This window comes from Gossypium hirsutum, chromosome A07 (genome assembly GCF_007990345.1).
Source record: "Gossypium hirsutum isolate 1008001.06 chromosome A07, Gossypium_hirsutum_v2.1, whole genome shotgun sequence".
In the NCBI taxonomy this organism is placed as follows: Eukaryota; Viridiplantae; Streptophyta; class Magnoliopsida; order Malvales; family Malvaceae; genus Gossypium; species Gossypium hirsutum.
Window position 1 is genome coordinate 21077423 of NC_053430.1, and position 12954 is coordinate 21090376.

The 12954-nt window shown below is 32.8% G+C and overlaps 1 protein-coding gene across 4 annotated transcripts; it reads right to left on the reverse strand.

The window, feature by feature from the left end:
- Nucleotides 1-2681: 2681 nt before the first annotated feature.
- On the reverse strand, nucleotides 2682-11982 carry LOC107953162 (transcription factor E2FB). Of its 4 annotated transcripts, XR_001699104.2 has the most exons (17): nucleotides 11354-11836; nucleotides 7045-7234; nucleotides 6799-6855; nucleotides 6546-6631; nucleotides 6384-6472; nucleotides 6241-6295; nucleotides 5582-5634; nucleotides 5446-5496; nucleotides 5308-5356; nucleotides 5114-5179; nucleotides 4913-4989; nucleotides 4533-4758; nucleotides 4232-4298; nucleotides 4022-4148; nucleotides 3853-3938; nucleotides 3287-3432; nucleotides 2682-3177 (listed from the first exon to the last, which is right to left on the reverse strand). XR_001699104.2 is itself a non-coding variant. In XM_016888402.2 (15 exons), the coding sequence occupies exons 1-15, from the start codon at nucleotides 11555-11557 to the stop codon at nucleotides 3929-3931; spliced, it is 1407 nt and encodes a 468-aa protein (XP_016743891.1). In that variant the 5' UTR covers nucleotides 11558-11982; the 3' UTR covers nucleotides 3576-3928. The 4 variants fall into 4 exon arrangements, 2 of the variants coding, with proteins under 2 accessions (XP_016743891.1, XP_040973685.1); XR_001699103.2 differs by having other exon boundaries at nucleotides 2682-3432; XM_016888402.2 differs by lacking the exons at nucleotides 2682-3177; nucleotides 3287-3432 and having other exon boundaries at nucleotides 3576-3938; nucleotides 11354-11982.
- Nucleotides 11983-12954: the final 972 nt, after the last annotated feature.

A 12954-nucleotide genomic window follows, 5' to 3' on the forward strand; every position in this document is an offset into this window, starting at 1 on the left:
GGATTGCTCTTGGTCTCAGTCAAGACATTGTTTCACAGTGCCCAAAGATTCTGAAGAACTGTTGGATATGGCTATCGAGGCACTGCGGTCCAACAGGCTGTTCTTCGAACCGGGTGACACTGGTTCCATTCTAGAGGCAGCCAGGTTCCCATTCAAGGGTTGTGTGGCATTGGCCATGGAAACAGTGGATCCATACATGGATTTTCGAGTTTCAATGGAAGAGATAGTGGAGGCATGTGAACTCAAGGAACAGAAACATCTAGAGGAGTTATTGGCATGGTACTTGAAGATGAATAGAAAGAAGAACCATGGGTTTATAGTGGGAGCTTTCATCGACATGTTTGCTACTATAAATTCATGTTCCTCTTCTTGTTTTATCTCTGTTTCTTCAGCAGCTTCCAGGACAATTATCTGAAAGCATCCGATCCCTTGAGCTAAGATAGCAATATTATGTATTACCCTGTTTCCTTTTTTTCTTTCTATTTTTACCAATAGTTTGTTGGCATATATTACGAAGTTGATGAACTGGTATAATGAATTATGAGTTCAACTTATCTGTATTATTATCAATATAAGAAAAACTTAAATTTAAGTCCTCTAAAATATATTTATCCTAAGAGTTGTGAGTAATTATAGGTATTATATTGAAAAAATATATTTGAAATTTTTGCAAAAACTTAATCCATAAATTAATACTTAAATTATATTATTTTTTTCATCTTAGTACTTAAATTACCTTTTTTACTAAGTTGATTTTTATTATCACAAGTGGTATTTTTTCATTATCAAATTTACACCAAAATATTATATCTATTAAAAAATTTAGCCAATAATAAACTACCATATATATTTTATGGTAAAAAAAAAATTTCAAGATATGTCCTAATAATATATGTCTAAATTTCAACAAAAATTTGCTTGAAATGCAATGTATTAGTAACTATGGTTAAAAAGAAAGAAGCATAATTAATCACGTGGCCCGACATTACTTAAATAGATAGTGGTTGTAGGTCTTTATAATTTTTTTTAATGGAATATAGATATGTACTTATCCTATTTAGATACAGTATATGTATGTATTTTGTTTATTCTTCTCATATTAATTTACTAGTATTTGTTGTTGGACTCATGCCTCTTACTCTAAAATATTAAACAACTAGACTTGAATCAAAATAATTTTAGAGAATTTACACAAATTGTTTTAGCTTTACCAATAAGTAAAGGCTTATAATTGTATATTTTAAGAACAAATAAAATTTGTAAAATAAATTCTTTATTAACATATAAATTAATTCCAACTAATATAAAGTTTATTCTTTTTAATGTTAATGTAAATTTGAAATTACCGAGATTTGTAAACTGATATAAAGTTTATTATTTGTAGATGTCTATTATTTTTATTACAATATAAATATTTATTAATTTTATTAAAATTTAAAAAGAACTCCTGAATTCAAAAAAAAATTGATAGTTGCACAATTTTTTTATCATATTCACACTTGTGTTATCATTTTATATACCTGTTACTCCAATCCACATTAATTGTGTTATACATGAGAAATGTTTAATTGTATAGGATAATTTTTTTAACAGAAAACATAGATGATGTAACAAAATATACAAAATGACAGTATAAAATCCAAACTCATAAAGAACTTGTACGGATGCCAAAGTGATAATATAAATATAGTACAAAAAGTAAAAAAGTGAAGTCAAAATGAACTTAAATATTTAATGATTCAAATAAGAGTCACATTTATTTATATAATTAACTCTTTTTCTTTTTTTACTACACTTATATTATATTTGTGAAACCCTCAACTTGCTTGTAAAATTTTAAAAATTCTATTGACGATGTACTAAATAATTTTTCTTTTTTATAATAGATGTATATTGAACACTATTTGGATAGCAAATGATTATAACTAAATTAAAATTTTAAATGAATTTAAATGACACTGTTTGATGCACTTTTTAGTGAAATTTTTATATTTCATAAGTAAAATCAGGGTTTAACAAATGTCTTATATGAAATATAGTAAAATATTAAAAAAAATAAATATTTAAAAGAAAGATATAATTTTTTAAGTTAAATATTAACTTTAAATTTAATTTAAAAGAAGAAATATTAAAATTATGGATTGAATATATATATTTATACAGAATTGTAATTCTAATAATTGCATGTGTTCATCTACTTAGTTTTTCAAATTTAAGAGATTTATGATAAGGGTTATCATCTATTAACCCTTATATATGATTGTTTTTCCACTAGCCATACATAAAAGAAATAATAAGCCTTAATAAGGAAATTTGATATTACCTCATAAAAGTATCGTTAATGAATTCCATTTTAAACAGCATTTGCCTTAGAAATAAAGAACGGAGGTAGAGACAAGTAACTTCGTATCATATTGAGGCTTTTTTATAAAATTAATCCAAAAAATTCAATTAATTACGTAAATTACTTCTTCTTCTTTTTTTTCCTTTTTTTTTTTTTTGTCTCCTTACTACTTTAAATAAAAAAATTAAAAGTCCTAAAAGTAACACAACTTTTTTGTTTGGATGGAGAGATAATTTATGGTCAGGTAAACAACAATGGCTACAGCAATTCTACTTCTTTCTTCAATACACAAAAGCTTTCCTACTTTGCTTCCACTCAAACTTCCATCAAACCTAGGTTTAAAACCTTCACAATCAAAGCTATCAATTAAAATACACAAGAAACTGAAACACCTTCGATGTTACAAAGTTTGGTCTTGAAGCTGGGCTATGTAACGTACTTAATTCTCTTTCCTTAATTAGTTTATGATTCATCTTCTTTAAGCCTTTACATTGGTAGCATGGCCTGGTTAATGGTTACAAAACAATATTTGGAAGTTTATGGACTAAGGAATTAAAAGGAAACATATGGTATTTTGTAATGCATGCAGTTCGTGAGTTTCTCTACTACTTTTGACCCTTTGGAAATGATGAGAAGCTAACTCTGCGCCTATGATTTCATTTACGTTTTTGTGAAACATCCCAAGATATTCAGGTCCAAGGAAGAAGAAATAGAAGTCCAAGGAGCTGCTTGCCAAATATGGAGGAGCCTACCTGGCAACCTCTATTACTCTTTCTTTGATCTCCTCCCTTTGTTATGCACTAATTAGTGCAGGCATTGATGTTCAAGCTTTGCTTCAAAAGGTAAAAACCAAAAGAGACCAATAAAGAAAACCCAATATACACATGGGTCACAGATTTCCCTTGAGTTCATAACTTTTGATGAAGGGTTTTGGGGACTAACCATTCGACGGACTTTCAATTTCCAGGTGGGAATCTCAACCGATGTGAGCGGAGAGAAAGTGGGGACCTTTGCATTGGCATATGCTGCACACAAAGCTGCATCTCATATAAGGTTTCCTCCGACTGTGGCTCTCACTCCCGTTGTTGCTAGTTAGACAGGGAAGAAGGTTAAAAAAGACAAGCAAAATCTGCGGCTACTTGTATATTCAATGCCCTGTTTAATATCTAGTTTGCAAGTACATTTTTTGTGTTTCCTATAGAGATTACAGTTTTTCTTGTAGCTCCAAAACTTCTGAAAACTGCCATGCCGTACACTGAACATGGCATGCAAGTCACAAGCATCTTTATTTCATCAAAAAGAATTTCTCAATACAGTAAAAAACAAGGTACATCAGATCATTTGTTTGCCATCACATGATGTCTATATGACCCTATGCCAGTCAATCTAATAACACGTTCTAGTTGATGCAATGAAAGCAAATGAGATGGTAATATACAGCGATTAACTCGGATGAAAATATGACCTTATATGCTACAAGATCACTTTGGATCATTGGTATTACTTACTGTACATTGATTGAGCTACCAACTTCCTTTTCTTTAGTTCCTCAGAACTTCCGAGGAAACATCTGGTAGCCAACCTTTAAGGCAGCCTGCAAAGAATGAAAAATGTTCTAAACAAAAAAGAACAGGCCAAGTAATCTTCAGTTTCACACATGCAAATATGCCTTTTTACCTTCCTGTGGAATTAGAAGGCACTTCAGTTGCATTTGATGGAGGAGGCGTTTGGGGACCTGGTGCGCTAACAGTAGCCATGCCAAAGTCCTCATGAAGTGTATCAAACTCATTCCAGTCAACCCCAGCTACAGTCAAAAGAGTCATGGAATGCAAAATATTAAGCAAGATAAAATAAACGTTAATTTGAGCACATCTCAATAGAGGATACGTTCAGTCCGCCACATATCAGTGATGCTAACACCAGGATCCGATAAAAGCCAATAATCAGCATCACTCTGCAAAAGAAATCAGAAAATAAGTAGTAATTATTGATTTACTAAAGAGGCATAAGAATTAGAACATCATGCGAGTATTTTGAAATGGTTATTCCTAAAAGAAATGCAGGAATATGATACCCGAAAGCAAAAACCTCTTGAACATTTAATATCCACAGACAATATGTTTGTCATATGAAAGCTTTTTACTTTCTCAGAGCAGCACTATTGATATGGTAAAAGAGTTGAACTTACATCAACCTCTGAGGGAACTATCTTCATGATCCCACTCACAAAGTCCTGTGAAGCACTAAGATCTGAGCACATTCTATTAGCATCATGGCCCTGCATTTCAATCTCCTTCCCACTGCTCTCTTCTGTTACCATCGCTGTTGCTGAGTTCTCATTCAAGCCTGAAGTTGATGGAAAATTTGGAGGCGGATCTCCACCTTGTATCTCTTCAAATTTCTCCTCAAATTGACTAAAATATCAGAGAGACAGGAATCACCAGGAAGTTGACCACTTTGAATAACAGATAGATATGTGTCCTTAGCACAAGGTTTTGCCATGCCATAATAAAAAATTAAAATTACATGCAAGGATACCAACTTTTAACCAGCAAGAATCAGCGGTACCTGACAAGGTAGACATCTATAGGGCCCATTGAACTTCTGAGGACAATCCTATATCTCCTTTGTGAGTAGTCAACAGCCTGCTATAAAAAGACAAAGTTACAAATACGATGGAACATAAAAACATAAAATAAAATAAAATAAGTTGATTTTTCAAGCCTTTTGAGAGTTCTTGGTCAGAAAAGAAAAAGCCTTTGACAATACCTCATCGGGATCTGGGACTTCCAAAGTGGTTCCATGTGGAGCTTTTATAGCTATCAGTGTTTCATTCTAAACAAGGCAATAGAACATATAGTTAACAGCTGAAAGTAGAATGCGTCCCCTAGCATTACAATGCCAGGTGACCCGACAAACTAGCAGCTCAAACATATAGTATAATACTTTATCGATTAGCAAACCTGGAAACAGGGTAAGCTCTTGATATCGTCCTCAGTCACAAAAAGCCACCTGAGATGGGAAAAAGGTGAAATGTGTTAAGCTGCTCAACTAAAGTTGTGAAAAGTAATAATATCTTGAGTGGGTAAATAAAGATTTACTTTTGATTGTTTTCATCTTCACTGAGATCCCTCAATCTTTCTTGCATTTCTCTGTACAATATAGGAACCTCAGCAACAATCCAGAGAACAAAACCAATTAACAGAGATACAACAGCAGAGACCATAGCAGCTTAACCTTATTTTTTCATCTAATCTGCGCTCCTCAATAGAAAGATTCTCAACCTCTGCCTGAAATAAGGGTTGCCATGAAGAAGTTCCCATTATAAACTTAGATGATGATAAAAAGAAAAGTGTTTGATAGTGATAATAATTCATGAAGACAACCAACAAAAGCTTTATCATTTGCACTAGAACAGGCTAGTGCTAACTGTCAAGCTAAATTTAGAGGCCAAGAAAAACAAACAGAAAGGTAGAAAACTGCTAATGAGAAATGGCGATAAAGAACTCATGGCTTTTGACAGAAGTCAGTGTTTGAAATAAAAGCTGGAAACAACATTCCAAGAAGCCTAATCCAGCAGGTTGAGGCATTAATGGACCTACAGTTACATAGTGAATTGATTTCAAACGATTGATATTATCTTTTCAACCAAAAAGCACTTTGATAATTTGAGACAAATAGAAGACATGTGTCATTAGATAAAAGGAGCAACGAAGCAACCAAAGAGCAGTAAAAGAGAACTAGTTCATGCGCATGACTCCAGAGAAGAAAGACGCTAAGATTGAACTAATTTAAGTAAAAGCAAAGAAAATATAACAAACCTTACAGCTGAAACCTAAATCATCTAAGAATCTGCATGTCAAGTAAGAATTTGTCTACATTTTCATGAATAATACCTGTAAAGTAGCAACATTATCGTCGACCTCCCCTGGCCTTGAGACATCAAGCCCCCTGTAATAATTAAAAGATCGAGTGTTTTCTTAACTAGGAAAGAGATCCGTGCCAACAAAGTTCAGAGAAAATGAGATATAGGTCATACTTCCACTGAATTCTGTTCTTGAGTTTCTTTTCAATGAGACCAATTCCTTCAAGAACATTGGTTATGTCATATATCCTCCTCTTTTGCACCTGTAGGAACAGAAAACCATCAAGAAATGGAACTGTAAGACCTGATTATTTGAACAAATAATGAAACAGTTACCTCCAGAGTATCAGCAGCCTTATTTAGATCAAGAATACCATCTTCAGCTTGTTTAATCAAATTGATGAACTTCTTTGTCAAAAGCCCTGAATTAAATTTAAAGAACATTGAGTCAGTCTTACTGTTCACTCACTCAATTTCTTAGACAGTGTGAAACATTGGCAACAATAATTTAGCCAATTAACTTCTTTTAGCATCATTTGGAATGAAACACCAAACAGAATACATAAGAGACAAAAAGATGGAAAACTACCTAAGGAGCTATCATAGCGACATGGACCTGCAGGGGTGAGATTATTGCCAGGGGAACCTGCAAAATTTGAAAAGTTCTCATTATCTATATAAACTTTTATTCCTTTAGATCAAGTAGAACTAGCCAAAAAATACAAGGGTTTAGCAAGTAAAGCTTGTGGATCTACAACAACTGGTTATTGAAAAGGTACAAAGAAGAATCACAGACATTATCTTAGCTGTATACCTTGCAAGTAATACTACTCACCGAGATTTGAAGCAGGAGTTTGAGGACCAGATTTACTGTTTTTCGTTAGCCTTGATGTTTTCTGAGCCTTTCCTCCTTTTCCTGATACAGGTGTCTGGAGGGGACTGCTACCCAATTCAGTACATCCTGGAGGCAGTGCCCACTCACTAGACTCAACTTCTCGATCTGCTAGGTCACTCTTCCTCTTTAACTGATATACGATTTTTTTTTCAAATAGCAATTAGAATCATGGGGCAATTATAATTTTAGGCACAAAATGAACCAAGAGGAAAGAAGCAGTAGGCTCCATTCAAGAAAAAGTATCATATTGGATTATAAAGTTGGGTGGAAAATATAGACAATATGTATTTACAAGAAGCTGAACCATGCACCTACAAAGATATCCAGGGCATTTGCACTCGCTGACCTTTTTTTTTTTTCTTCCATGATTGATGTTATCAAATTAGAAAATTAAAAGGATTTCTCCATAAAAGAGAGGAAAAGTGAACAAGAGAAAAAGAATGTCTTTGAACCATGTAGAGTAGGCCTTTTTTTTATCCAATTGATAAGTTAAGATCAATGGGTCACAAAATCATAGCATTTTCATGTGAAACAGCAACCACCTAAATTCTACCTAATGCCATGATGACTAATTTGTTCATAACAAAAACAGCAGCAACAACTGAACCTATAGCAATCATCCAAACTGCAAGGGCATCACCAACTAGAAACAAAAATCAGTGCCTCTCAAGGAGCACCAAGGATGAAAATTAATTGCACAACCTTTGTTGTCTTTTCAATTTATCAACTAAAGGAAAAATAATTTATTTGACATTTTTTTCCATCGAATCTTGTTGATCTATACTTTCTTAAAGACAATCTCCATCAAACATCCTCAAAAAGACACTCATTTAATTAGCTTAAAACATCCTATCTTTTTTCTATCCAAGTTTCCTTCAAAATTTAACTGGAATTTCCAACCCTGGTCAAGTCTAAAGAATGGTTTTGACTGTCAACAAAATCTCAAAGACATTGGTGAAGCTCACGCTTTCATCAAAAATTTCTCAAGACCTTTTTATTTCTTGTAGCTTTCTACATAAAGTTTTACCATTCAGACAACAAATGGGTGATCTTGATTCTTAAAACTAAAGAAGCCTCAAAGTCTCTAACATTTAGCTTAGCCAATTGAGGACTATGTCTCTCCAGATTATTCTTTATGTGAAAAAAAATTTCCAAGCAACATATGATGGTTTCACTTCATGAAATTAATCCAAGTCTGCACACTTATAACTCTTTTCGGCATCTTCGCAGCCACTATTGAAAATTACAAAAAGAAATCAACAGACACTTGAGAGGCACTAAATTAAATATCGGTGAACATATAATTAAATATATGATGCATGTAGTAACAATAATTCCACCATGTCTGAACTTACCATTACTCTCAGTGTTTTGATTAAATATTAGACAAATTATTCAAGTAAAACACTCCTTGCAAATACAGTGAAACAGTTTACAAGAGAACAAGCAAAAGTTCATCCCTTTATAAGGATACGACATAATAATTCTTGAAAGCAAGCAAGATTGAAATGTTCATCCCTTCATAAAGTTATTAAGTAATAACTCTTGAAAGTAAGCATAATCAAAGCGCTCATCCCTTTTATAAGGTTATGATAAGTAATAATTCTAGAAAGTAAGCAAGATCAAAGTGTTAGAGGTAAGTGACTCATATAACTCGCTTCAACCATGATCTTTTGTCTGTAAACAAAGAGTACTCTCACTGAATCAATCTTGTAGCATGATCCATCTTTGCAGATCCCATCAAAAAAAAAACAGCTTCAATAGGTCTGCCAAACTTCAACTAAACAGAGAAGCACCATCCCTGAATTTGGATAGGTTTTTCTTACCATCAGCATGCTATGAGACAGTACAATATGACCAAACAAAATCCGCAGCAGAATGCATTTAAGGAAATAATGACTAAGCAGGTCTTACTTTTAATGGATAGATGTTTACAAACTGCTTTCTGATGTCAAGAAGCAAAACAAGTAAAAGACCTAAAGGAATGCATCAAAAGCTATCACACCACTAAGAAATACTAAAGCCTATTTTTTTTCTTATAAAGCTTTCCTACAAAACCAATGCAGGAAAATTCACTTAACAAGACTTAGCACCCCAAAATTGGTATCATTGATAACTATTTATCTTGCTACCTCAAGTGGAAATCACAAATGTTACTGAATCACCTCCAGAAAACATCCAAAAAACCCCACCCATCTATTAAATGGCCACATTCTTATTACCTGTAAATAACTTGAAATGAGTTTCAGCATTGTGATTATCATTGCGTGCTCCAGAAGAATTGAAGTTTATTTGTGTTCTAATTATATACCAGCTATTCATCATTCATAACCAATTAACCGTTCAGAACAAGCAATTAGCAAGGACTTGATTGCAATGAAAATGACAGACATCTTTGTCCAGCTTACTTCTCTACTTGGATAATTTTCATCCTGCCTATTATGGATCCTGTCCAAAGACATTCATAAATTGGAACTTTTTTCTTTCCTGAAAACCACAGCCAAAAAAGCCTCTATACTCCTATAACTTTCCTGCAAGGATGTAACCATCAAACAAGGAGGTTTTATTCCTAAAATCAACCTCAAACAAAGTACATGATTTGAGTGGCGAAAGTGGCACGCAAAAGATAAGCTTTTTCTGTTCACAATATTTACAATGTTTCTACTCCATACGTTTAGATAGAAGAGCTTATTTTCCGGAACCATCAAAATCATTCATCATGATAAGAGTACTCTGCTATTATTGATTTATCCCAATCCTGCCTTAAGTTCAGTTGTGGAAAGTTATTCTCCTTCTTGATACTTCCAATCAATATTGACATTTCAATATTGACATTTCAGCCATGCACCCTCGTTACTTTTCTCATAAGTGTCAAGAACTTTAATGTCAGCATCTCCCCCGAACATTTGAAACACTAATTGTAAAAACTACTGCTCAAAACATGTTAGTAAACTTAAAAGAAGATAAAGCACAACTATCAAAGTCAAACTTGAAAAGCTTAATATTGAATCAAAATTTCTATTATTTAAACAAATCACCCTGATTAGTATTGCAGATGCATTAATAAAAAAAGACAAATGAAATAATCAAAAGTTAAAGTGGGCTGCCACTTGCCAAAGGGGCAAGCCTTCTCCAGCTTCTACTTAAACTGGGTTGCATAACATACTGCACAAATTAGACATTTAGAACAGTTAGCTTGACACATGTTGCGATTAATTCTACTATGGCAAACATCATGACCATAAGCAGAAGCCTGAAGATAATCAATCATAATTCTAATAACAAAACCCTCTGAATAAGCCAGGGCTTTGACTTGAACATCCGCTTTAAATAGGGATGGCAAAACTCAAACCGTCTAAAGGATTCAAAACGGATTTTCTGTTTTCTTTTGAAAAGTAAATGTAGGGCAGGGCAGGGCAGAGTGGAGTTGATTTTTTTTGGACAATGAGTATAGAGTGGTTATGATAATTGCTTGCCCCATCCCGCTCCACTAGATGAAAATTTACTCTTGTATGTATAAAACTATTAAAAGGACAATAATGTAAAAATGTGTCATACAAAAACACATGTTTTATGTTTAAATGTTTACTTGACTTTAGAAAGATTGAAAATATTAGAAATAATGGGAAGGAATGAATGCATCCAATATACATGGAAATGGTAATGATTTTCAAGGTTACAATGAAACAGGGCAGGTGGTGGGCAAAGCATGCCAGCTATGGTGTAGTAGTGGATTTGGCTATGTATGCTCACGCCCTGCCCCATTGCCTTCCCTAGCTTTAGATTAGAAGCTGGTGTCTAGCTTGTTTTGCTCTTCTTCTTTTTAATATGGCCTGGTTTACTCTTTTGATTTGTTTTTCAGGTTCACTTTTTTAAGCCATGTTCTTATTATAGGATTCTTTAGTAAATTTCCTGATTTTTGTCTTCCTTTTCTGGATTAATAAAACCCTATTAATTCAAATCAAACCAAATACCAAATTAGGGCAATAATTAACCCAATACTAAACAAATTTCACCAAAAACCGCCAAAATTCTCAACTATAAAATCCACACAAAACCACTATCAAACTCTAAACCAAAATAAAGTCCAAAAGCAATCTTTTCTGCAGCAACAACGAACCAAAATTCATAAAATTCAACCACCAAGTCAAAATCAAATCAGATCTGAACTAAATCTCATGATCAACAACAACAACAACAAAAATCTGCAATTAACAGGCCTGAATAGAAGGAGGGAAAAAGAACTTACGGGAGACTTAACGACGATGGCTTCAGCTTCATGATCGGCGACGCGGCGAGGCTCAGTTGAAGCAAAGCGGTGATAGTCGCCTCCAGAAGCCATAAACGGCGGCTTCGTAGAGAAAGGTAGCTGACGTTTTAGAGGCTGCCAATTTTGCTGCTGCTGTTGCTGCATGGGTTGTTTTAACTGCTCCGGAGTTTGAGAATCCGACATCACATAAAACTTACAATTAAATTTAAAATTTAAAAGAAAAAAAAAAGATTTGGATTTTCTTGGGTTTCTTTGAAGGAATTACTAAATTAAAAAGGAAAATGGTTTGGATTTTCTTGGGGTTTGTTTGAAGGAAAGATAAGGAGGGAAGGTAAAGATAATGGAAGGGTTTTTTTTTTAGATCTACTGTTTGGGAAGAAGGAAAATGAAAAAAAGCGGGAGAGAGAAAGTAAGCCGAATACGAGAAATATTTATATATACTGAAAAATTGGAGGGAGGGAATTCTCGATCGGATATGTAGACTTAAAAGAAAGCCCTTATAATTAATTTTATTTAATAATTTAAATTATAAAGAAAATAATAAATTGATATATAAAAAATCAATATATATATGTTTGTGTGTGTTAAGTTGTTTTTCTAGAACTCCCGCCAATTTAAGAAATGACAAAATTTCCATTTATAATTATTGTTTTTTTTCCATTTTTATCTAATTTCTTTACACTGAAATTTTCTAACAGTAACATTATCAGAGGAAAAAAAGAGTAAGAAAAAAGGGTCAAGCTTTTGGAGCCGTCCGATTAGGTGGAAAAATGCGTAGGTATAATAACTCCCTTCAATAAAAAAAAAAGAGGTTCGAATCGGCGATTCGCGCCTTTTGTTAAGAGCAATAAAGTGGCGATTGTTTGGCGCGCATAAACTCTCACCAACCAAACAGGGACAGGAAACCCTATCTGTCATTTCCCACGATTACGCGCCACTTCATTAGGGCATTGTTTGGTTTCCATTTTTTACATTGGGCTGGAATTTGGCCTTTTTTAATTCTTTTATTTACAAACATTTAAATCAAAATTAATTTTTTAATTTCTAAAATAAACTTTATAATGTAACATGCTTCCTTAAAATATATTTTTAAATAAAAAAGCATGTGATGATTTTTTAATCAAGTTAAGGTTAAGCTGTAAAAATCTTGTGTTTTAACTCAAGTTATTTGATTAAATTTATGTCATGAGTCAAATATACAATGAACACGAATTTAAATAATGATGAAAATGTTATTATATTATTTTAAAAATGTCTTTATCATTTTATTTATTTTATATAAAATTGGGAAAAAAACATATAAATACTTAATAGATTTTAACCTAAACTTTTATATTTTTTAAAATTAATATTTTGTCATTCAACCAAAACCTTATTCCTTATTTATAAATATAATCCATATTAACTCACATAAAGTCTAAATACTTATACTAAAACTTAATGAAAAATTTTCACTATTAATTAAAGAAATATGTTTAAACTCAAACAAATTGAACTAAGTATTAAGTTACTCAATAACCTGAGTTTTTAAATCATAACAAAAGAAAGAGAAATTGGATTTTCTCCTCAAGAATCAAAGC